The sequence below is a fragment of the Rana temporaria genome, chromosome 3 (assembly GCF_905171775.1).
Source record: "Rana temporaria chromosome 3, aRanTem1.1, whole genome shotgun sequence".
Lineage (NCBI taxonomy): Eukaryota > Metazoa > Chordata > Amphibia > Anura > Ranidae > Rana > Rana temporaria.
The window spans coordinates 427362061-427375411 of NC_053491.1; the positions used below are offsets into that span (position 1 = coordinate 427362061).

At 43.0% G+C, this 13351-nt stretch overlaps 1 protein-coding gene across 3 annotated transcripts in view; it reads right to left on the reverse strand.

The window, feature by feature from the left end:
- Positions 1-13351, reverse strand: part of EPHX3 (epoxide hydrolase 3) — a 43519-nt gene that overhangs the window by 7523 nt on the left and 22645 nt on the right. For all 3 annotated transcript variants that reach the window (XM_040346273.1, XM_040346272.1, XM_040346271.1), the window contains exons 4-6: positions 13003-13160; positions 12715-12843; positions 214-317 (exon numbers count right to left, since the gene is read on the reverse strand). In XM_040346273.1, the coding sequence (XP_040202207.1) occupies positions 214-317; positions 12715-12843; positions 13003-13160 (391 nt within the window). The remainder of the gene's footprint in view (positions 1-213; positions 318-12714; positions 12844-13002; positions 13161-13351) is intronic.

Here is a 13351-nt window from a genome sequence, read left to right on the forward strand (position 1 = left end):
CAGGGGGCTTGGGGGTGGGAGCAATTTAGATCTGGGGGGTGCAGCCCACTCCAGCACCCCCCTAAATCCAGCCACGCTGTGACAGCCTATTTACGCAGCCAGCCATCCAATGACTTCACAGCAGTTCTGCTTTATCTTCTCAAATCGCATACTAGCAGATAGTCAAAATACATCTATGTCTGGATCTAAGGTACTCCACAAAGCCGTACTCACCTCAAAGTCAGCCAAAGACAGCAGGATTTCAGGTAGAATAGGTAACTGGAATAGGAAGACATAGCGGGATAAGAATAGCTGAGATGGATGAGCCAGAATGTAATCTGAGGAGAGAGACACACATATTGAGCTTTAGTGCGACAGCAAAGAGCCAACATTGCTAAGGACACTGAGGGAAGGGTTGGCGTGGAGTCTACCAATCCCTGATAGAGAAGTTCCTCCTACTGTTATACAAACATATCAGTGAAGCACTGCGTGGTTACTGCAATACGCGTATATAACACATTTAACTGAATTGTATTAGAAAATCTAATTAATATCAATGAATGTAATTACCATAATATAAACAATCATATCAATATGTAAAAAAACAAATAAAACAACACAATCCAGAAAATAACTGAAATCAGTCATGTAGGTACTAATGCTGTTCAGCTGTACTAGAATCAGAGTTTTAACTCAATTAACATAATCTGTGTTATATTGTAGTTTACCAATCCAAAAATGTGGTGGCTGCATGGGTTACATTTATTTCTGAGGCTGGGTTCACATATGAGCACGCAGCAGCTCACAGCAGGAGTCCAGTGCGTCCTCGTTCACTGTTTCAGGTCCGATTACAGCCTGAATTTTGGAAACGGACCAAAAGACGCAAAGGACTCCTGTGCAAATCACACCGGAGCCGCTGCTGAGATATGTGAACCGGCTCCATAGAGAGGCGGTCACAATCCTCTGCTGTGTGAATTGGATGCGGAGAAAACCACATCCAATTCGCACTAGTGTGAACCCAGTCTTAGGCTTTTTTGTCCTTTTTCACCTAATGATCCTGCCAGTAAGTCTTATTTTACTTTATTTTATTAACTCACAAGTTACATCATCGCACTTCCTCTTAGTACAGAGACATGGGCAGGTTTGTTGGAACTCAGTCCAGTGTCTCCCTGAAGCAGTAGATCATTGCTATAGTGAAAGAAAGCTGGCTGCCTGTAGTCAGCAATAGACAACTATCAGAAGCAATCTCTTGCTGCACAGCTGCATGGGGTAGAAAGGAGGCCTGGATTAGGTCCCCATTGACCCCCCATAAAGAAAAAACAAAGTGTAAAAAAAATGAAAGTTATTTGTGTACAAACATTAATAGCCAGATTCAGAGAGAGTTACCACGGCGTATCAGTAGATACGCCGACGTAACTCGGAATCTGCGCCGTCGTAAGTTTAAGTGTATGCTCAAACTGAGATACACTTAAACCTAGCTAAGATACGACAGCCTGCGCCGTCGTATCTTAGGGTGCAATTTTTCAGCTGGCCGCTAGGTGGCGCTTCCATTGAGTTCGGCGTAGAATATGTAAATGCCTAGATACGCCGCAGTTTCCGTAAGAGATACGCCGCGTAAAGATAAAGCTGCCCCCTAGGTGGCGTAGCCAATGTTAAGTATGGCCGTCGTTCCCGCGTCGAAATTTGAAAATTTTACGTCGTTTGCGTAAGTCGTTCTTTGAATGGGGCTGGACGTAATTTACGTTCATGTCGAAACCAATACGTCCTTGCGGCGTACTTTGGAGTAATGCACACTGGGATATGTACACGGACGGCGCATGCGTCAATCACGTCGGGTCACCAAACATTAACATAAAACACGCCCCCCCCATCCTCATTTGAATTAGGCGCGCTTACGCCGGCCCCATTTACGCTACGCCGCCGTAAGTTAGGAGGCAAGCTCTTTGTGAATACAGTACTTGCCTCTCTGACTTAAGGCTGCGTAGCGTAAATATGATACGCTATGCCGCCTTAAAGATACGCGCCCCTACCTGAATCTAGCTATAAATGCGCACGTAAGTGAATACAATGTCATTTTGATTTTAGCAATTGCAAACCTGTGAAAATGTCGCCAGGTAACCAGGGGGAGGGAAGGTTGTAGGGTGTCAGTTCACCTTTTAATTTTTTGTGAAAAGGTGAGCTTACACTTTAATCCGCTGTTTCTAAAGCCTCATACACATCACTAGTCACTAGAAAAACCTGACAGCTCTGGTCTGAGCTGCTGTACTATCCATCCAACAGCATACTCCCCTGCTGTGCTATTGCCTCTCAGCCATTGGCTCAGAGCAACGACTACGAGTCGGTCGGCAGACCATTTTCGGTCATGACCCTTCGGCAGAAGCCGGTTTCTGTCGGACCGGCTGCCATACAAACAGGCCGAATGTCGCTGGGTTTCTATTGAACTGCCCGATGCGGCCCGACATTTGATCTGTGTGAACTAGGTTTTCAAGGCCTCATGTACACTGCTACTGGTAAACGCACATTTAGGAGCAGTTGGGCATTTTTTTGAGCTGCCCCTGAACTCTCCTCTGTTATCTTATCAGTACATGTACACAGGGTCATTTATTGTCGTTTCTAGGCAGTAGAGTTTAAAAGCTTTTTTTTGGAAACGCAAAAAAAAAGGGTTCAGACGGATATTCAGAGGCATTTGAAATGCCAAATGCATGTAAGGCTCCATGTACACGGGATGTTTTTACAACTGCTCCTAAACGATTTAACTTCACAGATAGTAACCCACGTTTAAAACGTTAGTTTTGCCGCGTTTACATGCCACGTTTAGCCACATTTATAAGCGTTTAAAAAATAACGTTAAATGGGCAAAAACGAAAAACGCCTATAAACGAAGCGCTGCTAAATGCGGGTTACCGCGCTTAGACGCATTTGGCATCTGAAACGTGGAAATCTTCGGCATCTGAACCCATTTTTTTGCTTTCAAAGAATTGCAGTTAAACACAACTGCCTAAATGCCTAACTGCTGTTGCAATAAACGAGACTGTGTACATGGTCACATAGGATAACATTGAATGAGTTCACAGCAGTTGAAAAAAGCCTCTGAACGTCCGTTTAGCAGCGTCCCGTGTACATGGGGCCTTACAGCTGCAGCGTTTCGTGTTTTTTTTTACAAACACTTCTAGATGCAAACACAGCATGTAAACACGGCTAAACGGACATTTTTAGACGCCGGTTTCTAGCTGTCAAGTTAAAGGGGTTGTAAGGCCCCGTACACACGACCGGATCTGTCAGGTGAAACTGGTCCGACGGACCAGTTTCAGCAGACATGTTCGGTCGTGTGTAGGCCCGACCGGACAATTGTCCGGCAGATCGGACAGTTTCCAGCGGACAAAAATTTCTTAGCATGCTAAGAAATCTGTCCGCTGGAAACCTGTCCATCGGACGTGTTCGGTCGTCTGTACAGACTCACCGGACACGTCCGATCGGCCGCCATCCCTCGCATGCGTCGTACTGATTCGACGCATGCGTGGAAGCTTTGAACTTCCAGGGCCGCCCACGTCGCTGCGTCATCGGCGCGGCGACGGCGCGGCCACGTCCCCGGCGGACCGTTTTCAGCGGACTGTCCGTCCGTGTGTACGAGGCCTTAAGGCACAATATTTTTTTCCTAAATAGCTTCCTGTACCTTAGTGCACTCCTCCTTCTTTTACCTCATCCTTGAACAACGTCCCGTGTATTTATGATGTGCGTAGATCCACATTCTCTTAAGAGAGGAAAGAATTACGACCATTCTGTAGAGGGGTACAGCCACTAAGCAATCATGGCCGCTCCCTCTGCAATCATTCCTTTAACCACTTAAGGACCGCCTCCTGCACATTTACGTCGGCAGAATGGCACGGCTGAGCACACGCACGTATAGGTACGTCCTGTGCTAGTACCCAGCCGTGGGTCGTGGGCGCGCGCCCGCCCACGACCCGGTCCGAAGCTGCGGGACCTGCGGACCCGATCGCTGCTGGAGTCCCGCGATCGGTCCCCGGAGCTGAAGAACGGGGAGAGCTGTGTGTAAACACAGCTTCGCTGTTCTTCACTATGGCGGCGTCATCGATCGTGTGATCCATTTTATAGGGATACACAATCGATGACATCACACCTACAGCCACACCCCCCTACAGTTGTAAACACACATGAGGTCACACATAACCCCATCAGCGCCCCCTTGTAGTTAACTCCCAAACTGCAATTGTCATTTTCACAGTAAACAATGCATTTTATTTTCCAATAATGTTTATTAATTTTCTTCAAAGAAAAAAAAGGAATAAAACATACAAAAGTAATATCTTCCATAAGAAACGGTTTAGCGAACTGAATCGCAACACAAAGTGCCATTGCCTTTTGAGGATATAACCTCCTATAGCACACGAAACATCACAGCAAAACAATGCATTTTAAATGCATTTTTTGCTGTGAAAATGACAATGGTCCCAAAAATGTGTCAAAATTGTCCGAAGTGTCCGCCATAATGTCGCAGTCACGAAAAAAAACGCTGATCGCCACCATTAGTAGTAAAAAAAAAAAAATAATAAAAATGCAATAAAACTATCCCCTATTTTGTAAACGCTATAAATTTTGCGCAAACCAACTGATAAGCGCTTATTGCGATTTTTTTTTAACAAAAATAGGTAGAAGAATACGTATCGGCCTAAACTGAGGAAAAAAAAATGTTTTTTTTTAATATATTTTTGGGGGATATTTATTATAGCAAAAAGTATTTAATTTTTTTCAAAATTGTTGCTCTATTTTTGTTTAAAGCGCAAAAAATAAAAACCACAGAGGTGATCAAATACCACCAAAAGAAAGCTGTATTTGTGGGAAAAAAAGGACGCCAATTTTGTTTGGGAGCTACGTCGCATGACCGCGCAATTGTCTGTTAAAGCGACGCAGTGCCGAATCGCAAAACCTGGCCGGGTCCTTTAGCTGCCTAAAGGTCCGGGTCTTAAGTGGTTAAACCTCTACTATTGTAAACACCGTTCATGTTTCAAAGCCCAAAAGCAGCCATCCCTCCGCTGAGCTCACAAGAAGAATGTCATTACACAGAGAAGGTTTGCAGGGTGAATCTGCACTTGTCATCTACTTTTTTCAGATATTTTATCTATGAATTATGTAGTGATATATACACATACTTACTTCATACAGGGATGATTTGTTGGTACATACAAGGCACATGCTCCCTGAAATAACCTCATTAGTGAATCCTGTCATATCCACCAGTCACCTTAGATTACCTTTTATCCACCCAACCCTCATTTATTAACTTCCTCCTACTCTTTCTTCTCGGTTATTTATTATTCCCATTTCCTTGAGTCACTGACATATTCTTTAGGATCCTTTGGGCCTTGTCCACAACGGGTTTAAGAGTTTTGTGTACAACAAGCTTTAAAAAAGCATTTGTAGATCTTTCAGCGAGCTTTGTTGAATCCTTTAAAAGTAGTGTGTGGCTCCAGTTTGGGGAGGTGACAGTCATTTTAAATCCTCGCTTTTTAAAGCAATTTCAGCATATGATTTAATCACGTACTGAGTATGAAGCTTCTTTATCTTTTAATCCTTGCCTATCTTCCTGTTTAAGCTGGTACCGTGACTTCAGGGTGGCCCCCTTCTCTTGCAGTATCCTATGGAGTCACCCTTGCATGCAGGGACTAGAGTTGTGTCTCCCTACACTATGTGCATCAAAAGAAACACACAGCCCCATGCTCTATGATGGCAAGTCACTCTCCTACTCCTCTCTTCCCCTCCTCTCTTAAAGCTAACAGACTGGCTCAAGACTGTATTATTGATTGTTACAGGGCCGATCCGCCCTATAGGCTCACTATGCAAGCCGCTTAGGGCCCCACAAAGCTGCGGAGGGCCCCTGTAAAGTAAGATGTCATTTCCGACAGCAGGACAACCTCCCCCCCCCCCCGCTACTTTGATGTGACATGTCATTTTGCTTAGGGCCCCAGGGAGGTCTGGATCGGCACTGGATTGTTAACTCTTTCCTGTGAAGAGTGGAAGTTTGGGGAAGCAGCACTGAAAGTTGAAAATTGTTTACTGGGGAATGTTTATTTTATTGTGCTCCGTGTGTTAAAGTGGTTGTAAACCCTCAAGGTTTTTCACCTTAATGCATTCTATGCATTAAGGTGAAAAAACTCCTATGATGCAGCAGCCCCCCTTTTACTATCCTGAACCCTGTCTTTCCAGCGATAGGGACAAGCACACCAGCTCCAGCCAGTGTTTTGGGTCCCGATTGGATATATTGATAGCAGTGCAGCCATTGGCTCCCGCTGCTGTCAATCAAATCCAATGATGCAGGGGGCGGGGACAAGTACTGCTGTCTGTGTCAATCAGCGCAGCAGCAGGATACCGGAGCGCACCCACACGAATTACCCGAGGGAGAGCGGCTCACCAACGGGGCACTCGAAAAGAGAAGGTGCCAGGAGCGCTGCTGAGGGACCCCAGAAGAGGAGGATTGGGGCCACTCTGTGCAAAACCAACTGCACAGAGAAGGTAAGTATGACATGTTTGTTTTTTTAAAACAAACCTTTACAGATCCTTTAACCACTTAAGCCCCGGACCATTATGCAGGTTAAGGACCTTGCCCGTTTTTGCGATTCGGCACTGCATCGCTTTAACTGACTATTGTGCGGTCGTGCGATGTGGCTCCCAAACAAAATTGGCGTCCTTTTTTTCCCACAAATAGAGCTTTCTTTTGGTGGTATTTGATCACCTCTGCGGTTTTTATTTTTTGCGCTATAAACAAAAATAGAGCGAAAAATTTGAAAAAAAATGCAATATTTTTTACTTTTTGCTATAATAAATATCCCCCAAAAAAAAGATATAAAAAAACATTTTTTTTCCTCAGTTTAGGCCGATTTGTATTCTTCTACCTATTTTTGGTAAAAAAAAATAAAAAATTGCAATAAGCGTTTATTGATTGGTTTGCGCAAAATTTATAGCATTTATAGCCAAAATAGGGGATCGTTTTATGGCATTTATATATATATATATATATATATATATATATATATATATATATATATATATATATATATTTTACTACTAATGGCGGCGATCGGCAATTTTTTTCGTGACTGCGACATTATGGCGGACACATCAGACACTTTTAACACATTTTTAGGACCATTGTCATTTTCACAGCAAAAAGTGCTAAAAAAATGCACTGATTACTGTGAAAATGACAATGGCAGTGAAGTGGTTAACCACTAGGTGGCGCTAAGGGGTTATGTGTGCCCTAAGGAAGTGATTCTTACTGTAGGGGGGTGTGGCTGTAGGCGTGACGTCACTGATCGTCATTCCCTATATCAGGGAACAGACGATCAGCGCCACTGCCACAGTGAAGAACGGGGAAGGTGTGTTTTACACACACCTCTCCCCGTTCTTCAGCTCCTGTGACCGATAGCGGTACACCGACGGCGATCGGGCCCGCGGTTCCCGCGGGCGCGGTCACTGAGCTTTAGACCGGGTCGCGTGTGCGCGACCCACGGCTGGGCTCTTAAAGGCGACGTACAGGTACGTCCTTTTTTCTCCACAAATAGAGCTTTCTTTTGGTGGTATTTGATTACCTCTGCGGTTTTTATTTTTTGCGCTATAAACAAAAATAGAGCGACAATTTTGAAAAAAAAAAAACAATATTTTTTACTTTTTGCTGTAATAAATACCCCCCAAAAACATATATACAAATTTTTTTTTCCTCAGTTTAGGCCGATACGTATTCTTCTACCTATTTTTGGTAAAAAAAAAAATCGCAATAGGCGTTTATCGATTGGTTTGCGCAAAATGTATAGCGTTTACAAAATAGGGGATAGTTGTATTGTATTTTTATAATTTTTTTTTTTTTTTTACTACTAATGGCGGCGATCAGCGATTTTTTTCGTGACTGCGACATTATGGCGGACACTTCGGACGATTTTGACACATTTTTGGGACCATTGTCATTTTCACAGCAAAAAATGCATTTAAATTGCATTGTTTTTTGTGAAAATGACAGTTGCAGTTTGGGAGTTAACCACAGGGGGCGCTGAAGGAGTTAGTGTTCACTTTGTGTGTGTTTACAACTGTAGGGGGGTGTGGCTGTAGGACTGACGTCATCGATCGAGTCTCCCTATATAAGGGATGACTCGATCGATGCAGCGCCATAGTGAAGCACGGGGAAGCCGTGTTTACATACAGCTCTCCCCGTTCTTCAGCTCCGGGGAGCGATCGCGACGGAGCGGCTAAAAACGAATAGCCGCGCCGTCGTCCAAGAGCGGTCTCCGCGGGAATCCGACCGCCGCATGTAGCGGGGGGGGGGGGTCCCGATCGGACCCCCCACCCGCTAGAAGGCAGGCCCATTTGCCTGTACGTGCCATTCTGTGGACGCACATATACATGCGGCGGTCGGGAAGTGGTTAATAAACTTTAGTACTACTTGAAGCTTGTTCAAAGCCTGCTGGCAGCTTGTTTAATTTTGCAGTCAGCAGTTTTAGTAAATCAACCACCTTGAGCTGTATACAGATGAATGACATCTGCACTCTAGGCTAGTGAGTGCATGTAATGTTTTAATGCCCAATTTGATAAGGACAACTCCCTCCTTCCTAAGACCTTAAAGTATAACTAAGGGCTACACCTTTTTTAGTTTTGGATAGAGTGGAGAGGGATTGGAACCCCTGGCAGTTTTTATTGCTGTCTGTGCCCCTGTTAGGGAGATTCATCATCTCTATTGTTCCTGTTTACCATTATCATTGAAAGTAAAAAGAAAATGACAAATTTGGGGTTTTCTTCTCACTTCCTGTTTGACTCTGGCACAGAAAGTGAAGGGAAATCTCCAAAATGGGTCACAGATGGCAGGGATAACCCTCCCTTGCTCTATCCAAAATGGAAAAAAAAAAGTTTTGCGTATAGTTCTAAACCCTTTTTTATGTTGTTTTTATCTAATTTTATTCCTTGCAACTAGTTATGCTTAAAGAGAAACTGCAGTCTGCTCACATAATTTGTAATAAAAACATCTTTGCCATTCCAAAGCTTCCCTCCAACCACTTTGCATATTATTTTATATATACTGCAATTCTGTACCAAATATGCTGCAGAAATCTCCCTCCACTGAGTCTAAGGCCTTGTACACACGGCCAGACATGTCCGATGAAAACGGTCCGCGGACCGTTTTCATCTGACATGTCTGCTGGCAGAATTTGGTCTGATATGTGTACACACCATCAGACCAAATTCCCCGCGGACAGAAAACGCGGCGACGTAGCAGCGACGATGACGCGGCGACGTGCACGAACCCGGAAGTTCAATGCTTCCACGCATGCGTCGAATCACTTTGACGCATGCACGTGATTTCGGGCCAGCGGACATGTCCGATGAGTCCTACTGACCATCGGACATGTTCGACGGACAGCTTTCCAGCGGACATGTTTCTTACCATGCCAAGAAACTTTTGTCCGCTGGAAACCTGTCCGCTCGGCCAGGAATCCGGTCCGCTAGGCCCTCCACACGGTCGGACATGTCCGCGGAAACTGGTCCGCGGACCAGTTTCAGCAGACATGTTCGGTCGTGTGTACGAGGCCTAACTGAAACCATTTTAACTGTGGGCAGCTGAAGCTGCTGCCGTTCACTTCCTGTATTTAAACAGAGGCACACCTTCAGCTCTGCAGCTCTCATTGGCCCTCTTATGACTCATCCCCCTCCTTTCCTGATAAACTCTTACTAGAGTGAGAGAGCTGTGCATGATGTCATAAGCCTAGGCTTTTTAACAGACAAGAAACAGGAAGTGGGCTGTATATTGTAGTTAAAGCAACAAGGGCAGAAAATGTAATAGATGGAAAGATGAAAAAATGACTGAAGGTCTGCTTTAAGGATGAGCTTGGGTGTGTTTGCAACCCCACATGCCCGAGGCCGCCAGGAAGCTGGCATTGGGCAGCGTTAATTACAGGCAGTGAGACATTTCCTGATCTTTGCAGCGGTGGATCAGGAAATGTCTCACTGCCTTTGATTAGCGCTGCCCAATGCCAGCTTCCTGGCGGGCTCGGGCAAGTGGGGTTGCGAACACGCCTGAGCTCATTCTTAGTTATACTATTACTTCATACATGTTTGCTTTTATGTTGCACTGTTTATATTGTTAATACTTTCTGTTCACTGTTCTTTCCACGTTAATGATTTAAAGAATATGATGGAGCTAAACAAATAAATAAAAGGATAATAAGAATATTTCACTTCAATAAAACGGAAGCCAGGTGTCTATTCTATCCATGTACATTTAAAAAATTAAAGGATAAGTTCACCTTTTAGAAAAAAAATAATAAATGCACATTTTTTTGCAGGTAAAAAAATGCACATTTACTTTTTTTTTCTTTTGGAGCCTGTAAAGCATTGCACCAGCAATCAAAAGATCGCAGGTGCCATGCAGTTCTCCTTTAGATGTGTCAGTATATCTGTGTATGGTCATGGGTATTCTATGACTAAGTCACGTGACGAGTGACGATACATGTGGGGGAGGAGCCTACAGTGACGGACCATCGGATGTCTATCCCGAGTGAGGAGTCCACTTAAACTGAGCGGAAAAATACCCTGTCTATAACATAAGCGAGGATACGTGAGTGCACTAAGTGCAGCCTTTATCCACATCTATATGGTACAATATTGCGCTATGTTTCCTTTCCTCCTCTTTTGCATGTGACTGAATGAAACTGGAAACATCTGATCGCTGCTGGAGGTTGTTGTAACCTGATCACATTGAAGTGAGATCTTGGCAATTAGGGAAGGATCACTGCAGACTGGCTGATTCAATCATCAGGACTTTTTCATGATCTACTCACATATATTAAGAGTTTCTTCACCAGGTTTTTTTTGCTTGATTGTATATGTACGATTCACATTGCACATGAGTAAATAGGAGCGCATCAGTATTTATTCAGCTAGTACGGGAAACTTCTCCCCTTACTGCTTTGCCAGGGAGCGAGGGCAGCAGGCAGCGGCTGCAGCATTGGGAACATACTACATGTTCTGCCCGTTTTTAGAATGGAACATGCAACATGTTTCCAAAGGTGAACTTATCCTTTAAAGCGGAGGTAGACAACCTAGGGCCTTCCAGCTGTTGTGGAACTACATTTCCCATTAGGCATTACAAGGCTGGCATTTACAATCACTCCCAAAGGCATGATGGGACTTGTAGTTCTGCAACAGCTGGAGGGCCTCAGGTTGCCTATCCCTGCTTTCAAGCAAGCAATAGTTTCTGGTTACGTTTCCACCTTTTCTCTGTTTATTAGACATGAAGCCAATAGACAGTACACATATAGCTCCACACCACCATCTTGTGGTAAAAAGAGGTATGAATGTATTTTAACGCAAGACAAAACTAAGGCTAATATAGAGAGTTTATAGAAAAGGAAAAAGACACAACTGCAGAGAGACTATGCTGCCCACCCGAGAGTAAATAATAAGGGAATTTCCCCCAGTGGGATTTTTCGGCAGCTCAATTAATGAATTAATTGAAAGGACAATGGCTAGATAGGGTACAATACTTATATAAGATGGAAGAGATTGTGGCAATGAAAAAAGAAAATAGTGACAATTTCAATCTGACGTGGCAACCCTGGGTACTATTCATATATTCAAGTGAATATCGTTTGCTTTATAATTAAATGGATATGTAATTTATTTCATGGTGAATAATTCTAAGACATACCTTTAAATTTGTCATTATGTTATTTACAGAATGTTCATACGCAAGGACTATGTATGCACATAAGTAAATATAGGTTTGGTACAGAAACCCCCCGCAACTATCCCCCCCCTCTCTAATTCCTACCCACCACCCTCCCCCATCCCCCATCCCCCTTTTCTTTTCTTTATTACTATTCTCCTTATAATTGCATATATAAATTAAAATGTCATTGATATAATTATTTTTCTAAATTTGCATCTGTATACTACTATTCTGTCTACAGACATTGTTTTTCAGTTCTCTTTTTCATGGCACTTTGTGCAACACTGTCATCTGTATGTTTTAACTCTCAATAAAAACCTTTTTGATTGTGAAAAAAAAAAAAAAAAAATGTATAAGAAAGGGAATTTTATTGTAAAAACAATAGGAAATATTCAGTGAGTTAAAATATGAGTTGCAAAATTACAAAATCTTAAAATTTCCATACATAAAGAACACAACAAATTGTCATACAGCTTAGCATATATTATTACAAGCATGTAGCAATTCCTAACGAGTTTCAACCCTTAAACGGGTCTTCTTCAGAGGTATTGTTGTTACTAGGGAAAAATCTACATAATTAGTGTTCAAATGTTTTTACAGTTTCTCCTCCCCATGTATATTTTTCCTCCTCATACACATGGGGAGGAGAAACTGTAAAAAACATTTGAACAGTGATTATGTAAATTTTTCCCTAGTAACAGCAATACCTCTGAAGAAGACCCGTTTAAGGGTTGAAACGTGTTAGGAATTGCTACATGCTTGTAATAATATATGCTAAGCTGTATGACAATTTGTTGTGTTCTGTGATCTTTATGTATGGAAATTTTAAGATTTTGAAATTTTGCAACTCACTGAATATTTCCTACTTGTTGTTTTTACAATAAAATTCCCTTCCTTATACATTGTCCTTTCAATTAATTCATTAATTTAGCTGCCGAAAAATCCCACTGAGGGGAAATTCCCTTATTATTATAATATAGAGACTTTTGGCATTAAAAATTACTCACCATGAAAGGCTGATGGATGAGGTGCATTCATAACTATGAGACGAGAGACCATGTTGTGGTGACGGACTGCGAATGTCCACGCCAAGGTGCCCCCCCAGTCATGACCAACTAGAACACAGCTTGAGTAACCTGCAGGAGAGAGGAAAGTAGCAATTTACTACAGCACACGGGCATAGCACATTACAGCTCAGTTCACACCTATGCATTTAATGCACCGCAAAAACAAAGTGCATGGGTGTGAACCAGGCGTACATACCTACTTTTTTAAGGCACACACACAACCCTCACCAAATCCTGTAATGAGATCTTTAACATCCTGCAGAAGAGTCTCCATTTTGTAATCAAGCAGTTCAGAAGGTGCATCTGAGCCTCCAAACCCTCTGAGGTCAACCGCGACCACCCAGTATCCCCGGGAGAAGTCATCCAGCTGGTACCGCCAGGAGTACCTGTCAAGAAAAAGATCCTACAAGTAAGTGAAAGGTAACAAGAGCCATAAAAAGTACTTGAAATTATTTACAGAAACAAATTTTACACAAGAGCATCTCATGGTAAGTGCGAAGTCCCTTAAAGAGGAAGTAAACCCTCCTCAAAAAAAAAAAAAAAAAAGACCATGCAAGACAAAGGCATAATGAGCTAG